Genomic DNA, 15,176 nt, shown 5'->3' with positions numbered 1-15,176 from the left:
GTTAACGGTATTATAGTTGAGCAAGAAGAATTTATGGTAATTTTTTTTGAGATTTTGGATTTGGCGCCATGGTTGAAGGTTGATTTATATGCGCAATAACATAAGCCAAGTGTAAGATTGCGCTATCTTTTACGAAAAACACCAAATCCAGGACAAAACTCTCCGAAATGGTACCATTCGCTCCAGGAATGTTAGTAAGAAGCATCCCTCGTGGTGCTATAGAATATATACAAATCCCCCTCATTGACGACATATTGCAAATTAATTCTGAGCGTGATGCCATTTGAATAAATGGGCATCTATCTAAGTACACGGTACCTCGCATACTAAAGACTCGGCCTTTGAGGGACACCTTATACTACATCGTTACCTTGCTATCTTAATCTTGGTTTAACAAAATATGGCTCTCCAGTATCTCGCATTCACAAAATATTTATCTGGACTTAACATTTACCTCACTGACACTTGCTATTCATTAACTATGCGGTACAATAATTCAAGTTGAAGCTAGTCAATGATTATTTAGCGGGCAAATCGAAAATCAAGTCTATATATCTCACGAGTCAGTATACCGAAAGGATTGGAACTATCCGCATTTACAAACCTCTTGTTGGTCATAATTTTGTTTTCGCTCAGATATATTTCTCGTTGCTCATGGGTCAAGGCGTTCCATTTGGCAGCGTTGTGCCTATATACGGGTGAGCGGATTCATTACAACTTGAATGCTAGATCATGCGGGAATTACCTATTCCACCAGTCGTAGTAGAACTTTGCAGCCACAAATAGAGCCATACTAACAACAGAAAGTGCGATCAGAACCTTATTCCCGTGTCTGTAGTACGGGGCATCCTTTGCTTGATAGACCTGCATATAGTATGAGTCTTTCGCGTGTCATCGTCTTTAAAGCAAGAAGGGCCAAGCTAGCAGACTCACATTAGCACCTGCAATATTGCTTATCTGTACAGACATGTTGTACAATGCAGAAGCGATGGTACGAGTCCGCACGGATCCTGCGTTCCGGGAGGTCAAGGCGACCACGACAGGATGAATGCTCGGACTACCCACAAGAAGAGTAAGAATAGCCCAGCGAGGCCAGGGTAGAGTTTTCTGGGGCAAGGCTTCCAATGCTATCAGTAAGACAAGGTTCCACACCTCGACTCCTGCTCCCCAGAGTAAGCGCTGGTTTGTGCGTTCTGCAATCCAGGTTATAGACATCAGAGTAATAATCCCAATGACAGCCGATGGAATGGTTAACAGGTTTGTCTGGAATGTGGTAAATCCCTGGGAACGTAGCTGCAACGTGAGATAGTTGGTTGCAGGCGTGGTGGGAATCAACCATATCAAGCCTAGTAGGTAAATAGGCCACATATGGAAGTCCTTTAGAGACTCCCAAAATAGCCGCAGGTTAAGTCCTTCTCTGTTGTGCATGCTTCCTTTGCTGGGATCGTCACGAATGACGCGGTTGACCATGATCTTTTCTTCGTGTTCGTTAAACCACCCATCCTTTCCACGTAGCCCTCCCTTTGTTTGTACTGGCGATGCAGGCATCCAAAAGTAGGCAATGATTCCGATGAGACCGGTTATCAGTCCCTCGAAGGCAAAAACGTATTTCCAAGATCCACCGCCATTAGCATCCTTTATATGGAGGAAGCCGAAGGCCAGGAATGCTCCAATGATAGTCGTAACTGTGTATGAGATCCAAAAACAGGCCAATCGCTTTGGAAGCTCACTCGATTTATAGAAGAAAGATAGGAAAAGAATTGTGTCGGGAATACTGCGATATGTGATGTGGTTTAGCTTCAACTTTAACCATATTGGGGCAGTGGGAGTACTCACAAGCCGCCTTCTATTAGCCCTAGCAAAGCCCGACAAGCCAGGTAAGAGGGTCTTCCTTTTATGAAAGCCTGGCAAGCCGCAACCACGCTCCACATCACCATTTGGAGAGGAATCCAACGATCGGGTCCCAATCTTTTGGATATCAACTGTGACGGCATCTCCGCCAACAGGAAACATACCAGGAAGACGGTCTGGCCCAAATTATAGTCATTTGTAGTCATGTGTAAGTCTTGCAAAAGTGTACTTGCTAGTGCCTGGCCAATATTTCCCCGATCAAGTTGCAGGGCAAAAAAAGGTCACGCAGGCAAAGGTGCAAACACGGGCATCGATCTATACAGGAAGGTAAGAAGATAATAATGAAGCGGAGATATAATTACGTACCTTTCTGACAATTTGTTTTTCTTCATTTTCAGTCCATTCAAAATCTGGATCCCATCTATGAATTCCCTCGTAGCTGTCGATTGGTCGATAGAGGTGATGACCTGCACCAGAGTCGAATGTACTTTTGCCCTCGGTTGGACTGATTTGCTGGAATTCCCTATCCGAGTCATCTGTAGAACTGGCCTCAGATATGTTTTTCTCATCTGCGGAAATCTTCGGGCTCTTCCTCTCATGGGCAGTCATGATTCGGGTATTCAATTCGTACTCGTAGTAACGAACGACTACCTTTTTTCAGAATTGATCTGACAAAATACAAAAAAAATCATGCTACGCCTTCATTGTTTTATATCTCTAGTATTCGGAGGATTTCGAGATACGAGCACTGTGGTCACGCAATTTCAACAGGTAGTTACTCTAAACAGCCACATGTCGTGCCTCTGGGTGCGAATGAGGCAATCCGCAACATTGATCTTTCATGCCGACAAGCTAGCTCACATTGAGCGATTACAATTCTGCACATTAAATGAAACTAGCTCTTAAAAAGAGCCACCTAATGTCTTTGTTGAAGTGTGAGATTTGGCGAACGACTTGGGAGAACCACGGAAATATGATAACTGTTCAGCTGGGCGGTAGCTGATGAAGTGGATCCCCGTCCGAGTCTTGCGGCCTGGGGGTACCAAGATCTTTGACCCCGCTTAGTATGTACAAATTAGCCAATTTGAATGAACATTATTTGTTCGCTTAACTTATCTGAGATAACTAAAAGGTAGAGGACACGGAACTTTTGTGGGGCCTGTCATTTGTTGTCGCGCATCTCGGCAAAATGTATATCGCTTAAAGTCTTCCAAGAGTTGACGACATCGAGAGCGACTATGGAGTTATTTACAGTTTACTATTCTAGTCTTTCAAATCTGCGATCACGCCTTTGCTGAGACCTATGCGGTTTATATTCTTGGAGAGACCGCGGTTTCAGCTGAGAGAATAGCGACCCAATCGATGTGCCGTGGTTTTACATATGTGATTCTGTGTAATGAGAGAAATTCGGCAAAAGTTATTCTGTCGATAGCAATGATGAATAGAATTGACTATATTATTTATACATGACTTAATAGCAGTATGAGTTGACATGGAAGTGAAAAGAGGGGTATGAAGAGATAAGTATCACGCTTTCTGAACAAAAAGCAAAACGCCTTCAACAGTCAAAAGGGAATTACCAAATTCAAATAAATGGGCTTGGAAGATTCCCGATCATGGCATGACATAGCTCTGATTACAGCCCAAGAAGTCCCCCGCGACGTCCCCCGCGGCGTGCGAAGCGATCAGATAGAAGGGCCTCGCGACTAGCCAGAACGGCCTGGCGACGTCCAAGTAGGCCCATGCCTCCGATTCCAGGGGCAGCGACATACTGGACCTGCTGAGGTGCAGCAACGACTTGTTGAACGGGGGCAGGCTGGGGTTTCCTAATATGCATGTTAGTTTATGTCGAGGCCACGTACCTTCAAGCTGTAAGAGAGAGACTTACATCTTGTGGGACAAGACGTTCATGGCGACGGCCCCTATAGCGGCCCCTGCAGCGGTGCTCCAGCCACCGCCCATCTTGTGGCCCATGTATCCACCAGCTGCACCACCAACAACAGTTGACCCAAGACCCTTTTCACCGTTAGGATCGTTCGGGTCTAAGACTGGCTCTCCATTATAATATGAGGCATTCGCCCCTTCTGGCGCATACTGCGACTGTGGAGTGGCGTGGCCTTGCGACATATTTGCAGCTGATTCGTATTTTTGATCGTAGCCAGGGTTCGTATTCTGCTGGGGCAATGTGTATTGGTCGCCCTGAGTATAACCCTGCTCCGTGTAGGGTGGGGGGGGCATATGAAGGTTGTCCCGTCGAATAGTAGTTTTGAGTCTGGTTTGGGTGAGGGGCGCAAGTGTTCTGGGGTTGTTGCTCCTGGTAGTAGTTGGCTCCGTATTGCGACATGATTGATGGGAATACAGTGGGTGTACAAGATTGGATTCGGCGAAATATAATAAGATTTGTAGAAGTCTGTGATGCTTGGTTGGGGACGAGTTGTGGTGAATGAAAAAGCACTATTTGGCCAGACGACTCGGGGTCTTTTATAGTTATTCTACATCCAGGATCTTCACTCCAAATGGTCCTTGAGCCTGTTATTCAGAAGGCTGATACATAACATAGCCGCCAGAGTTTTAACTCTTCCGAGCAAAGATCAGCAAGTTTCTTGATTATTAGGAGGGGGCGAAGGCAATGATCACCAAAGCTTGGTTTCTTGGCAGTACTGCATACCTCATTAGGAGAAGATCGTCCCTATATTTAGTTTGGGGGCCATGTCAAAAGGAAATTTTTGAAACTTTTGCTCGACAATTTCCGCTTGCGCACTTATTTCCTTTTCCGAAGGTTGGCTGAACTGGTTACCTTAAATGGCGAGGTGATCAAGCTTCTTAGTTCTGGCCTGGGCTATGGTTACTTTCGAAGTCATTCATGCCGCCGCCGATAGCTCATCAAGGAAATCTTTGATTTCGATTTCGCTCCGACCATATGACTATCACCCTCTGGTGGACGGTAATACCGACTCTCATATAACCCAAAGTACCCAGTCTCATGGGAGCCCGACCGAGAATCGAGATCATGAGCTAAGACCCGGTTCAATCGACGACATCTACCAGGGCGACGCAGTATGATAAATCGACAATATGGCTAAGCGCTTGAAATCAGAAGCAGGCGAGAGATTGTTCCTCCATTTGAAGGTCAATCGGAGAGAAAGGACTGGTTCACGATCTTGTCACGATGCCATCCTTCCAAGGTTTTACATATGCTACTAGTAGGTGCCAGTACATTCAACAGCAATAAACTCACTTGCATCTCAAAAGATTAATTACTATTTCGTTTTAGCATCATGGTGATCATATGGAAATCGAGCTGACGAATATGCAGAAGCTTTTCCGACCAGGCTATACTGCTTCGAAACCCGGCTATCCTGGATAAAATGACACTCTAGCAGGACTGACTTGAAAGTATGAAGTTTTTGAGGACTACCAATATGCTGGCCAGTTCTTTTTCTTTTTCCCCACTGTCTTTCAAACAGACAGTTTAGTATGTGCATTTTCGTTAAATAACTACTACTACTAGTAGTACTACTATTAGTACCCGATCACATGACCTGCAGCCAACTTCAAGTCACGGGACTCATTCCCCCTACTGAGCAGTGAGCATGAGGTCTGCTCTGCTCTCTGCTCATTGTGTCACAGGAACCAGACTTGACCCTGAGGTTTGACCCTCTATCGATCCAGATGTTTCAGATGTTCTAGACTTTCCCCTCATGCTGTGATTGGGCCTGCCATCAATCTTCCTGCAGTGGATCACCAATGACACGCTATTCACTGGGGCAAAGGGGAGCCATGCGTGTCACAACGCCACCAGGCACACCACCACAACATCATATTGGGGAGCCTGGCATTCTGGCAGAGAATAGGTGGATGTCATTGTGGAGGTGTTGACGACTTTACACTTTTTTTTTTACGGAGTATTGTCTTCTTCTCTCGCAAAGGGCCACTTTTACGCGAAAACCCTTTCTGCAGACGCAGCATCATTGCTGTAACGCTTCCCGATCGGCGACGCCGCCATTCTAAAATTATCGAATTGATCCAGTCCAGACCCTCCACGAACCCACTTTTCTTTCATTCCTGGGCGTGCTTGTCTCACTCTCGCCGATCGCCTTCATTTTCAGGCGCTCGAACACTCGTTCTTTCGCCGCTTTTTTCTCTTGTTCCCCTCATCTTCCCCGGCCTGGTCATTTGACCCTTTCTTCCAACTTTCCCCCCCATGCAGACCTGTCATTCGTTACCCCTGTGATTTTGTGTTTTTTTCCCTCTACTTGCTCCGCAGACGCAATGGATGCGCGCAAGGGCTTGCAGCTCCGAGACGACTCGTCTGGAACTGATGAGTTCGTCCATCTCATCTCTGACCCGTTCCACAACTCTGTAAGTAGTTCACCGCGGCGAATGGTCGCTTTATGAAGAGCGTCGGCTGACAGCTTGGGATAAAAAAGTTCAACGTCACCGCTGTCTGGGCATCTCTCGGCACCTCGATCGGAATATCTCTGTTACTCGCGTTCCTATTCTCCCTCTTCCGTCCTCGTCACTCGCTCGTCTATGCGCCAAAGGTCAAACATGCCGACTCGAAGCACGCGCCACCCCCAGTGGGTAAAGGTTTCTTTTCATGGATCAAGCCAGTCATTCGCACTCGGGAGCCACAGCTAATCGACACCGTCGGCCTGGATGCTGCGCTCTTCCTGCGCTTCACAAAGATGTGTCGGAACATATTGATTTGCATGAGTATCGTCGGCTGCGCGGTCATGATTCCGGTCAATCTTACTCAGGCCACGGACTTCGGTGACGATACCAAGTCGATCTTGAGCGATATGACCCCCATCCATGTGCTTGAACCAACCGCGATGTGGAGTCAGGTTATCTGCGCGTGGGTTTTTGATATCATTATAGCCTTTTTTCTTTGGAGGAATTACCGAGCAGTGCGAGCAATGCGACGTCAATATTTTCAGAGTTCCGACTATCAGCGAAGTCTCCATGCGCGAACCCTCATGATCACCGACATTCCTGCGCCTGACCGTTCGGACGAAGGTATTCTGCGGATTACTGATGAGGTCAATCCAACTGCTGCCCTCCCTCGCGCGTCGATTGGCCGCACTGTGAGGGATCTACCAACAATCATCAAAGAACATGAAGAAAATGTACGACAGCTGGAGTCTGTGCTGGCCAAGTACCTCAAGCGCCCCGATCAATTACCTGCGAAGCGACCAACCATGCGCCCACCTCGCAGTCAACGCAGCAAACACCCCAATGGCAGGGTGGACGCCATCGACTACTTGACCGTGCGTATCAGGGTCTTGGAAGAAGAGATCAAGCATGGGCGAGCCTCAATCGACAAAAGGGATGCTATGCCTTACGGTTTTGCTAGCTGGGAAAAAATTGAGCATGCTCATGCAGTTGCTTGGACTTCTCGCAAGAAGCACCCGAAGGGAACCACCGTCGCCCTGGCGCCACGTCCCAGCGATCTCATCTGGGAGAATCTACCTCTCACCAAACAAGCCCGCAAATGGAAACGTTTCACAAACTTTATCTGGGTTACTCTTCTGACCCTCATCTGGATCGCACCCAACGCACTCATCGCGGTCTTCTTGGCCAGCTTGACAAATTTAGGCCTTGTCTGGCCAGCATTCCAGACACAGCTGGAGAGAAACCCTACTCTTTGGGGTGCCATACAAGGTATTGCATCGCCCGCTCTCACGTCACTGGTTTATCTCGTCCTGCCGATCATCTTCCGACGGCTATCCATTAAGGGTGGTAGCAAAACCAAGACATCGAGGGAGAGACACGTGCTGGGCCAGTTATACGCATTCTTTGTTTTTAATAACCTAGTTGTTTTCTCTTTCTTCTCTGCTGCGTGGACATTTGTTGCGACCGTGATCGACAAAAGCAACAACAATGAGAACGCTTGGCAAGCCATCGTGGAAAGCGAGCTGTATAACAAATTGGTGACGGCTTTGTGCTCGGTTTCGCCATTCTGGGTCACTTATCTCCTGCAACGCAACTTGGGCGCCACAATCGACCTCGCCCAGATGGTCACATTGGTCTGGGTGTGGTTTGCGAAAACATTTCTCTCGCCAACACCTCGACAATCAATTGAGTGGACCGCTCCGCCAGCATTCGATTACGCTAGCTACTACAACTATTTCCTCTACTACACGACCGTGGCCTTCGCGTTCGCCACTCTACAGCCAATCGTCCTACCAGTGACCGCGTTATACTTTGGTGTTGATGCCATGCTAAAGAAGTACTTGCTCATGTACATTTTCGTGACCAAGAACGAATCCGCAGCGGCATACTGGCGTATCTTGTTCAACCGCATGGTCTTCGGGGCCATTCTTTCCAACTTCATTGTTGCTCTAGTGGTCAAGTCTAGAGCCACCTGGACCATGGTATTCTGCGTCCTCCCACTCCCATTCTTGATGCTGGGATTCAAGTTCTACTGCATGAAGACCTTCGACGATGACTGCCATTTCTATAACCGCGCAAATCTGAACGATGCCGAGGCACTGGGTGCTACCAAGTCTAGCAAGAAGGCTGCCGATCGCCTGAGCTCCAAATTCGGCCACCCGGCTCTCTACAAGCCCCTGATGACCCCGATGGTCCATGCCAGAGCTGCCGAGACTCTCAAGCAGATCTACCAAGGCCGCTTAGAGCACAACGACATGGCTGGCGAGTACTCGGACATCGCAATGAACCCAATGATGGCCAATCAACCTGGAAAGTCCGCCGAGGCATCTCCGTTTGAAGTGGTCCCCGAGAGCCAACTGGATTTCTCATATTACAAGGACCGCCCTGATTTCTATGAAGAGTTTGGCGGAGGTATATACGGCCGACCGGAAGACCTGATGACGGAACGTTCCCACACACCACGCAGTACTTTGGGTGCTGAATGGTCGCCTAGTTCCTCTCGTGCTTCTTCCCCAGCCCCATCTTTACCTTCAATGTCCGCGTTGAGAGTCCCAGACGGTTACGACGCCCAAGCTCAAGAGGGTGGTGTACTCGTCCACCCCGCCTTCCGTGTTCCCGGTGGTGGTAGCAGCGGAGGTTTCTACGAACAAGCGAACGAGAGTGAGTCGAGGCTCCTCACCCATGCTCAAACTCCCGCGCACACGGAATCATCCAACCCGCTTGATCGCTGGCGCGGAGGTGGTTATGGGCCTGTTGAGCAGGAGGATGATTACCCTTCTCACACGTCATACGAGCCCTACCGTGGATATCGATAGAAGAAGAAGAGATATCTGTGCAAATACTGTTTTCTTTTATTTTGGCGATTTGTTTTTCTTTTCTGGGGCGCTGATGCCATTTGTCGGATACGAAATCACGAACTCTAATCCTTTGCATCGAGCGGGACTCGTGGAATAATCATACTTGAATACTTGTACAAAATCATATGCATATACTTTCGAATAAACCATTTTTAGATATTTGAAATCTGCGAACCGTCCTGGTGAACAAAGTAGTAGAGACGCTTCGCAATAGACCATTTACCATACCAGGGTAAATTGAAGATGTGATGACTCGAGGGAAGAACTTATGGTATCACGCTCGCCGATACAAAGAACGGGGTTGAGATTTTCCCTGTGTAGCCTTGGGAGAGCCTTCGAAAATGGATCCCTGTTAGTGATAGTGGTGGAAATTTGTTAATTAGTAACAAGGGAAAATAAAAGGAAAATAAAAGGCAAGCACCAACATAATATCCACCAGCCCATGCCATGGCACGCTTGACTAGCCTTGGTTAGTGGTCATATGTGGGCCTGCTCTGTGCAATTTGACGATCTGCCGTCTAGGCTGCAGCAGCATTCACCTCCGACCCAATTTTCTTGGAGATCTTGAGGCTGCTCTTCCAATCAATCGATTTCGAGGGAAGCCATTCTCTGGCCCCAAGATCCCCGAATACTGTCAATTTAGCCCCCAAAATCCTGCTGAAATTCCGCTGTAAAAGTTTTCCCCGGCGGGTTTTGACGCTTTCACTTCCCCTGGAACAGGTGAACAGGGTTATAACTACCGTCCATCATGGGGACTTCCGAGCCTTTGGCTACGACGATAACGACTGCAACCGACGAGATGCCTGACTTCCGTCCAACTCGTCGGTTCTGGGCGGCCTTAGGTAGTTTCCTAGTCGTGATCCTAGCTTCTGCATTAGACGCCATCTCTGTCGACAGCTCTGCCAGTCAGTGATTATTGTGTCTAATTCAGTTTCCATCGATGAAAGGCTCTTCTGACCAACTATCCAGATCATATCTCGCGAGCTTGGCGGTACTGCCATTCAAGCTTTCTGGGCAGGCACATCATTCCTGCTTACGAGTACCGTCTTCCAACTGACATTCGGATCTCTGTCTCAAACATTTGGACGCAAATATTTGATCATTCTTGCATTGATTCTCTTTACCGTCGGATCCATCGTTGCTGCCATTGCCCATGATATGACCACGCTTCTCATTGGACGTAGCATCCAAGGTGCCGGCGGGGGCGGAATTCTCAGTTTGACAGAGGTTGTTATTACCGACATTGTCCCACTTCGTCAACGTGGCAAATACTTTGGATATGGAGGGGCTGTCTGGGCGCTTGGGTCTGTCACGGGTCCCATCATGGGCGGTGCATTGGCTGAGGCTGCGTCTTGGAGATGGATATTTTGGATCAATCTTCCAATTTGTGGAATTGGCTTCGTGCTAATCATCGCCTTCTTGAATCAGAAACCAGTCCCCGGATCCCTGATTCCGAAGCTGGTCAAAGTAGATTGGATTGGTGCATTTTTGCTTACGGCTTCTGCGACCAGTCTGTTACTTGCCCTGTCCTGGGGCAATGTCATGTACCCCTGGTCTTCCTGGCGTACAATTTTACCACTCATATTGGGCGTGATCGGCATTGCTGGATTTGTGGTTTATGAAGGCAAGGTGCCGCATGACCCTATAGTGCGCCTCGCTATTTTCAAGGAGAAGACTGCATTAGTCACCTACCTGGGAACCTGTATTCATGGGATCGTTCTTTGGTGTCTTCTCTATTATCTTCCTTTATACTACGAGTGCGTTAAGGGGTACAGCGCTATAATCTCTGGTGTCGGTGTCTTCCCAGAGACATTTACTGTTGCTCCCGCCTCAATCGTGGTGGGAGTACTAGTCTCCAAATGGGGTCGCTTTCGATGGGCCATTTGGAGCGGATGGTTCTTGAGTACCCTGGGAATGGGTCTCCTCTACCTATTAGGACCCAATAGCTCCATCCCAGAATGGGTATTCTTGAATCTTGTACCTGGGCTAGGACTTGGGGTGCTCTACAATAGTCAAGGGTACGCAACACAGGCTGCAGCCGAAGAACAGGACTCTGCCCATGCAGCAACGATGTACGTCTTTTCACGGTCGTTCGGTCAGAGCATCGGGGTGGCCGTTGGTAGTGCTATTTTCCAGTCTCAATTCGCTGTCAATCTCACCTACCCGGAACTGGCAGCGGAAGCTACCGAATTGTCACAGGAAGCCAGCTCCCTGGTCGAGGTGGTCAAGGCCATGCAACTGGACTCGCCGCGTCGGGTTATGATTGTTGCCGCATATGCGGATAGCTTGAAAGTAGTATGGGCCACGATGGCCGGTCTGGCTTTCGTTGCACTGGCTACTAGTCTGCTCACGCGGAGTTTGAACGTCAACCGTAAGCTCGAGTCGGAGCAGCAACTGCAAGAGAAAGAAGATTCCACTGGGTCAAGTTTTGCTTGAGCCGGGCGGAAATTGAATATTGCTGCGCTCTCTCCTCCCCAAGGAGCGCGTGAGTTAATATATCATACTACCAGCTTGAGGGATTCGCACATTGCTGATGATTATCGTGCCCCGTTTGTCCCGAGTCTGCCTTAGGGTAACGTGGACGATGATGATGTGCGGTGATATCAACGACAACAACTGCAATAGTAATAGTAGTAATAATATAATAACCATAATCATAATAATTTCTGACGCTTGAGGCATGAGGCATGAGGGATGAGGCACTGGCATGAATGAGTCAGTCCACACCGCCATATCTAGTTCCTGGATAGCTTTAAGCAATCTTTCCATCTTACACACATTTCATCATCGGGATCGGAAAGTTCCCATCCTCAGTCGGTCGTTATAACAATAGCTAATAACTAGAAATGGATCAGAGAAGTATCAAATCTTTAGAACCAACCTTGTAATATCCTCCTTGCATGAGGCTCCTGGTAAATACTAGTACCTGCACAGCCTCACCTTCCGGGCGTTGGAACTAGTGATACGAGGCGTGGAGCAGTCGTGTTAGGCAGCAGAACTATTGTCTTAGTACTAACTAGTTACTAGTAACTAGTCGAGGCTCTGTTGATAAAATGGGGCGGTTTATAATGTAGCTGCTCCCTCGAAAATGATTAAGTTTGTTTTCTCTCCCCAGTTGCTCTGTGAAATTCTCATACTTCGAGTCTTCGACTGGCTTCTCTACTATGACAGCATGGATTCCAACCAGCTCATCACTTTCTGCTGTGTAACCCCACTATACCGACTCGAAGGTTCCGGGTGTTTCTAGTCTGACGTATGCATTTTTGTGATCTTTCCATCGAATACTGTTGACTACTCATACTGAAGAATGCTAATCACATTAACCCTAGGCTGATGATTGTGGGGAACTGCACCACGCGAGGGGAACCACGGAACCATGGGACCAAGACCATGGATTTCCTTTCTTCCCCCGTTGGTTTGTCAAGTAAACATCCGATGACTTGACGACCGTCATCAGTATACTCCAAGTACCAATATTACTCTTTCATCGAGTTCCCCCTCAATCAACCCACTTCATCGAATTTCCGCCATTTCAGCGCGGGCCGTCTCCCCCACCACGCCCCGCCATTCGGGCGCGACCACGTCAAGGACGCACGACGCAAGGGAGACAGAGCCGCATTGCACGTGAGGGTAAAAGTGGTTTACTTCCCATCGCTCGTATTCTCCCTCTTCCAATTCTCCGGATGGACTCATGGATCTGCGCGCATCTGCCACCGAGGCCGAAGATGTGGCGGCCCGCTTCACGCTGTTTCGTGCCCCTCTGCCCGAACACGAGGCTGAGATTACTGATCTCATCGCCGACTTGTACACCATCAGTTCGTCGCTCCGTAGGCTAGATGGTCTATCCAAGGATCCCGCCCGCACTCGCAATTGGCGCATCGTTGTGCGCGACGTCGCTTTACTCCAGTCCAGTCTTAAGTATACCGTCGAGGATGTCTTCGGCGCGTTGGGCCGTTTAAATGGTGCGGCGGCCCCGACTGAGAAGTACAGAGAGGCATGGCGCACTATGGAGCTATTCTGCTGGGAAGAGTCGAGAACATCCCTCCGGATGCGACTGGCGAGGTATAGGGCCTTCCTTGGGGAACTCGGCGATGTCATGCAAAAGTAGGCAGCATGTTCCCTAAACCCATCAGCACTCCCCAGGTACACACCGACTAATGTTTTGGCCTCAATCTCTCCAGCAAAACCCAAGATTTCCCTCTCCTAGATGCTCATCGCGAAAACCTCAAGATGTTAGTCACGACACAGGAACGCCAACGGGTGACTGATCGATTTGGACGTATGTCATTTGGTCGCAATGCCAACCCGCCATCTACTGGCAGTGGCAGTGGTCATAGCACTGCACCCAGCAGCCCTGTCAGTGATCGACGCCCACGACGTGGATCGTTCGAGCGTACTCGCCCCTCTCATCGCTCTCCTCAATCCCCTCAATCCCCTCTATCGCCAGCGTTTGGTGGATTCCATATACCTATTCCACCACAGGCCCCAGAGGCCCCAGAGGCCCCGAGTTCGCCGCTCACCGGATCAGCATCTGCAACCACCAACACCAGCCAATCGGTTCGTTCCGACGTCATACAAAATCACTGGGTCAAAGATGCTTTCAATGCTTTCAACACAGCGACTCAACTTGCGTATAATGATGATGAAAGGTGAGTGATCACTCGCATTGGACTTTCAACTACATTTGCTAACCCGCTGGGCCGTATAGGATAGGATGCTTCGGAAAACCCACACCGGGGATCAAGGAACAGCTTAATGAAGATGGATTCGATCGACTATTACGACTGTATGACAACCTGGAAGTATTACTGTCTTAATCACTGACAACCTAACCCAGGGACTTTGACGACGGGTCTGACATGACCGTCTATTACTATTTGAGAGAGACCGACAACCGAACCCGTATTATCATCCGAACACGAGAGGAACACGGCAATGAGTATTTCTGTCTACCACTAAATATGCTGGAGATAATTCGCTCAGGTTCGTCCCTTCAGCTTTGCCGTAGACGCAACTCTGGAAGGGAGCTCCATGCGTGGGCTTCTCTGGGCTTCGACACTATTGAATGTATGTACACCGATACGAGTATGCAAGTTAATTCGAGTGATCTAACTGATTTCGACTAGCGATGGTGGAATTCTTCTCTGTATTCCTGGCACTTCGTTCCCAGGATACAACCAAGGCCGTCCCAGGCATTCGAGACTATGAACTAGAGGGGGAAGAGCAGATCTACGGAGGGTGAGCTTGACACGAATCTCAGCGTTATGTTTCCGTTCTGACAATGACATAGTCAAATACTGGATGACAGTCGCAGACATGCATTGCGCGTTTACCGGGACAAGCAGACAAAGGCGGTTCGATTCCAATCGTCTGTTCTCGGGGGAGACATGGACAAGTATGCCGCCATCAAACCGCTACAATGTGAACCTCTTTTCTGACCACCTGATCCAAATAGGGCCCCCGTTTGGACTGCTTTCGTTACCTCCAATATTGGCCGACGTGGCTGGCTCCGTGCCCTTGATCCGAGAACTATTCTTGTCCGCGACCTGCAACCATTAGTTCTGCTACCCGCCGAAGCATACACGCTGCCTCAGCTGGAAACTGGTCAGCATGTGCTGAGATTCAAAACGCCTGAAGGTAAGCCATAAATGAAGCCTTTGATCTTGCAATATCTAATACCATAGCCTCCGATTTTAGATGCGGAAACCTTCCTGGACAGCATAGAGGGGCTCGTCGAAAAGAAGACCCGCGGAGTTCGCTATGTCTAGCGTGCTTTCGAGCTCCGAATTCATGCGCCCAATATTATGGGCGATATTCCCCTCTCACTCCTTTCGGGGCTCGACCAATCTTACCATTTGACATGATACTTCACTGGCATGGTCCAGTTGACATGACGATTGACGAATTGCTATGCTGGATGACCTTGATGACAAGACTAGAAAAGTGATATTATTGAAGTTTTAATTAGCGAAGCCATTCACATTGATAGTACGTTTGCGACGTGTTCTTTACATGCTTCTTATGCTTGGCTGGAAGGAAGAACCTTGGAATATCGGCAACATGTTCGTTGCT

The 15,176-nt window shown here is 48.6% G+C and overlaps 6 protein-coding genes across 6 annotated transcripts; 3 read left to right on the top strand and 3 right to left on the bottom strand.

The window, feature by feature from the left end:
• Window positions 1-522: 522 nt before the first annotated feature.
• Window positions 523-2,460, bottom strand: N7509_008547 (uncharacterized protein; the record flags this gene model as incomplete). The annotated part of the gene is made up of 6 exons (XM_056633184.1): window positions 523-547; window positions 605-688; window positions 746-864; window positions 934-1,774; window positions 1,837-2,027; window positions 2,218-2,460. 6 exons carry the CDS (start codon window positions 2,458-2,460, stop codon window positions 523-525), a joined length of 1,503 nt encoding a protein of 500 aa, XP_056483804.1.
• A 1,027-nt stretch (window positions 2,461-3,487) lies between these two features.
• On the bottom strand, window positions 3,488-3,688 carry N7509_008546 (uncharacterized protein; the record flags this gene model as incomplete). Its single annotated transcript, XM_056633183.1, has 1 exon — window positions 3,488-3,688. The coding sequence occupies one exon, from the start codon at window positions 3,686-3,688 to the stop codon at window positions 3,488-3,490; it is 201 nt and encodes a 66-aa protein (XP_056483803.1).
• A 47-nt stretch (window positions 3,689-3,735) lies between these two features.
• On the bottom strand, window positions 3,736-4,089 carry N7509_008545 (uncharacterized protein; the record flags this gene model as incomplete). Its single annotated transcript, XM_056633182.1, has 1 exon — window positions 3,736-4,089. One exon carries the CDS (start codon window positions 4,087-4,089, stop codon window positions 3,736-3,738), a length of 354 nt encoding a protein of 117 aa, XP_056483802.1.
• A 2,034-nt stretch (window positions 4,090-6,123) lies between these two features.
• Window positions 6,124-9,062, top strand: N7509_008544 (putative DUF221 domain protein; the record flags this gene model as incomplete). Its single annotated transcript, XM_056633181.1, has 2 exons — window positions 6,124-6,213; window positions 6,282-9,062. The coding sequence occupies 2 exons, from the start codon at window positions 6,124-6,126 to the stop codon at window positions 9,060-9,062; spliced, it is 2,871 nt and encodes a 956-aa protein (XP_056483801.1).
• A 790-nt stretch (window positions 9,063-9,852) lies between these two features.
• On the top strand, window positions 9,853-11,540 carry N7509_008543 (Efflux pump; the record flags this gene model as incomplete). Its single annotated transcript, XM_056633180.1, has 2 exons — window positions 9,853-9,993; window positions 10,074-11,540. The coding sequence occupies 2 exons, from the start codon at window positions 9,853-9,855 to the stop codon at window positions 11,538-11,540; spliced, it is 1,608 nt and encodes a 535-aa protein (XP_056483800.1).
• A 1,255-nt stretch (window positions 11,541-12,795) lies between these two features.
• N7509_008542 (uncharacterized protein) lies at window positions 12,796-14,872 on the top strand (the record flags this gene model as incomplete). Its single annotated transcript, XM_056633179.1, has 8 exons — window positions 12,796-13,208; window positions 13,286-13,753; window positions 13,813-13,890; window positions 13,942-14,171; window positions 14,231-14,342; window positions 14,395-14,499; window positions 14,560-14,741; window positions 14,802-14,872. The coding sequence occupies 8 exons, from the start codon at window positions 12,796-12,798 to the stop codon at window positions 14,870-14,872; spliced, it is 1,659 nt and encodes a 552-aa protein (XP_056483799.1).
• Window positions 14,873-15,176: the final 304 nt, after the last annotated feature.

Source organism: Penicillium cosmopolitanum, assembly GCF_028827165.1.
Source record: "Penicillium cosmopolitanum strain IBT 29677 chromosome Unknown utg000009l:1.0-9042332.0:1.0-9050551.0, whole genome shotgun sequence".
Lineage (NCBI taxonomy): Eukaryota > Fungi > Ascomycota > Eurotiomycetes > Eurotiales > Aspergillaceae > Penicillium > Penicillium cosmopolitanum.
Note: the sequence above shows the minus strand (reverse complement) of the source record. Positions and strands in the feature narration are given on the sequence as shown.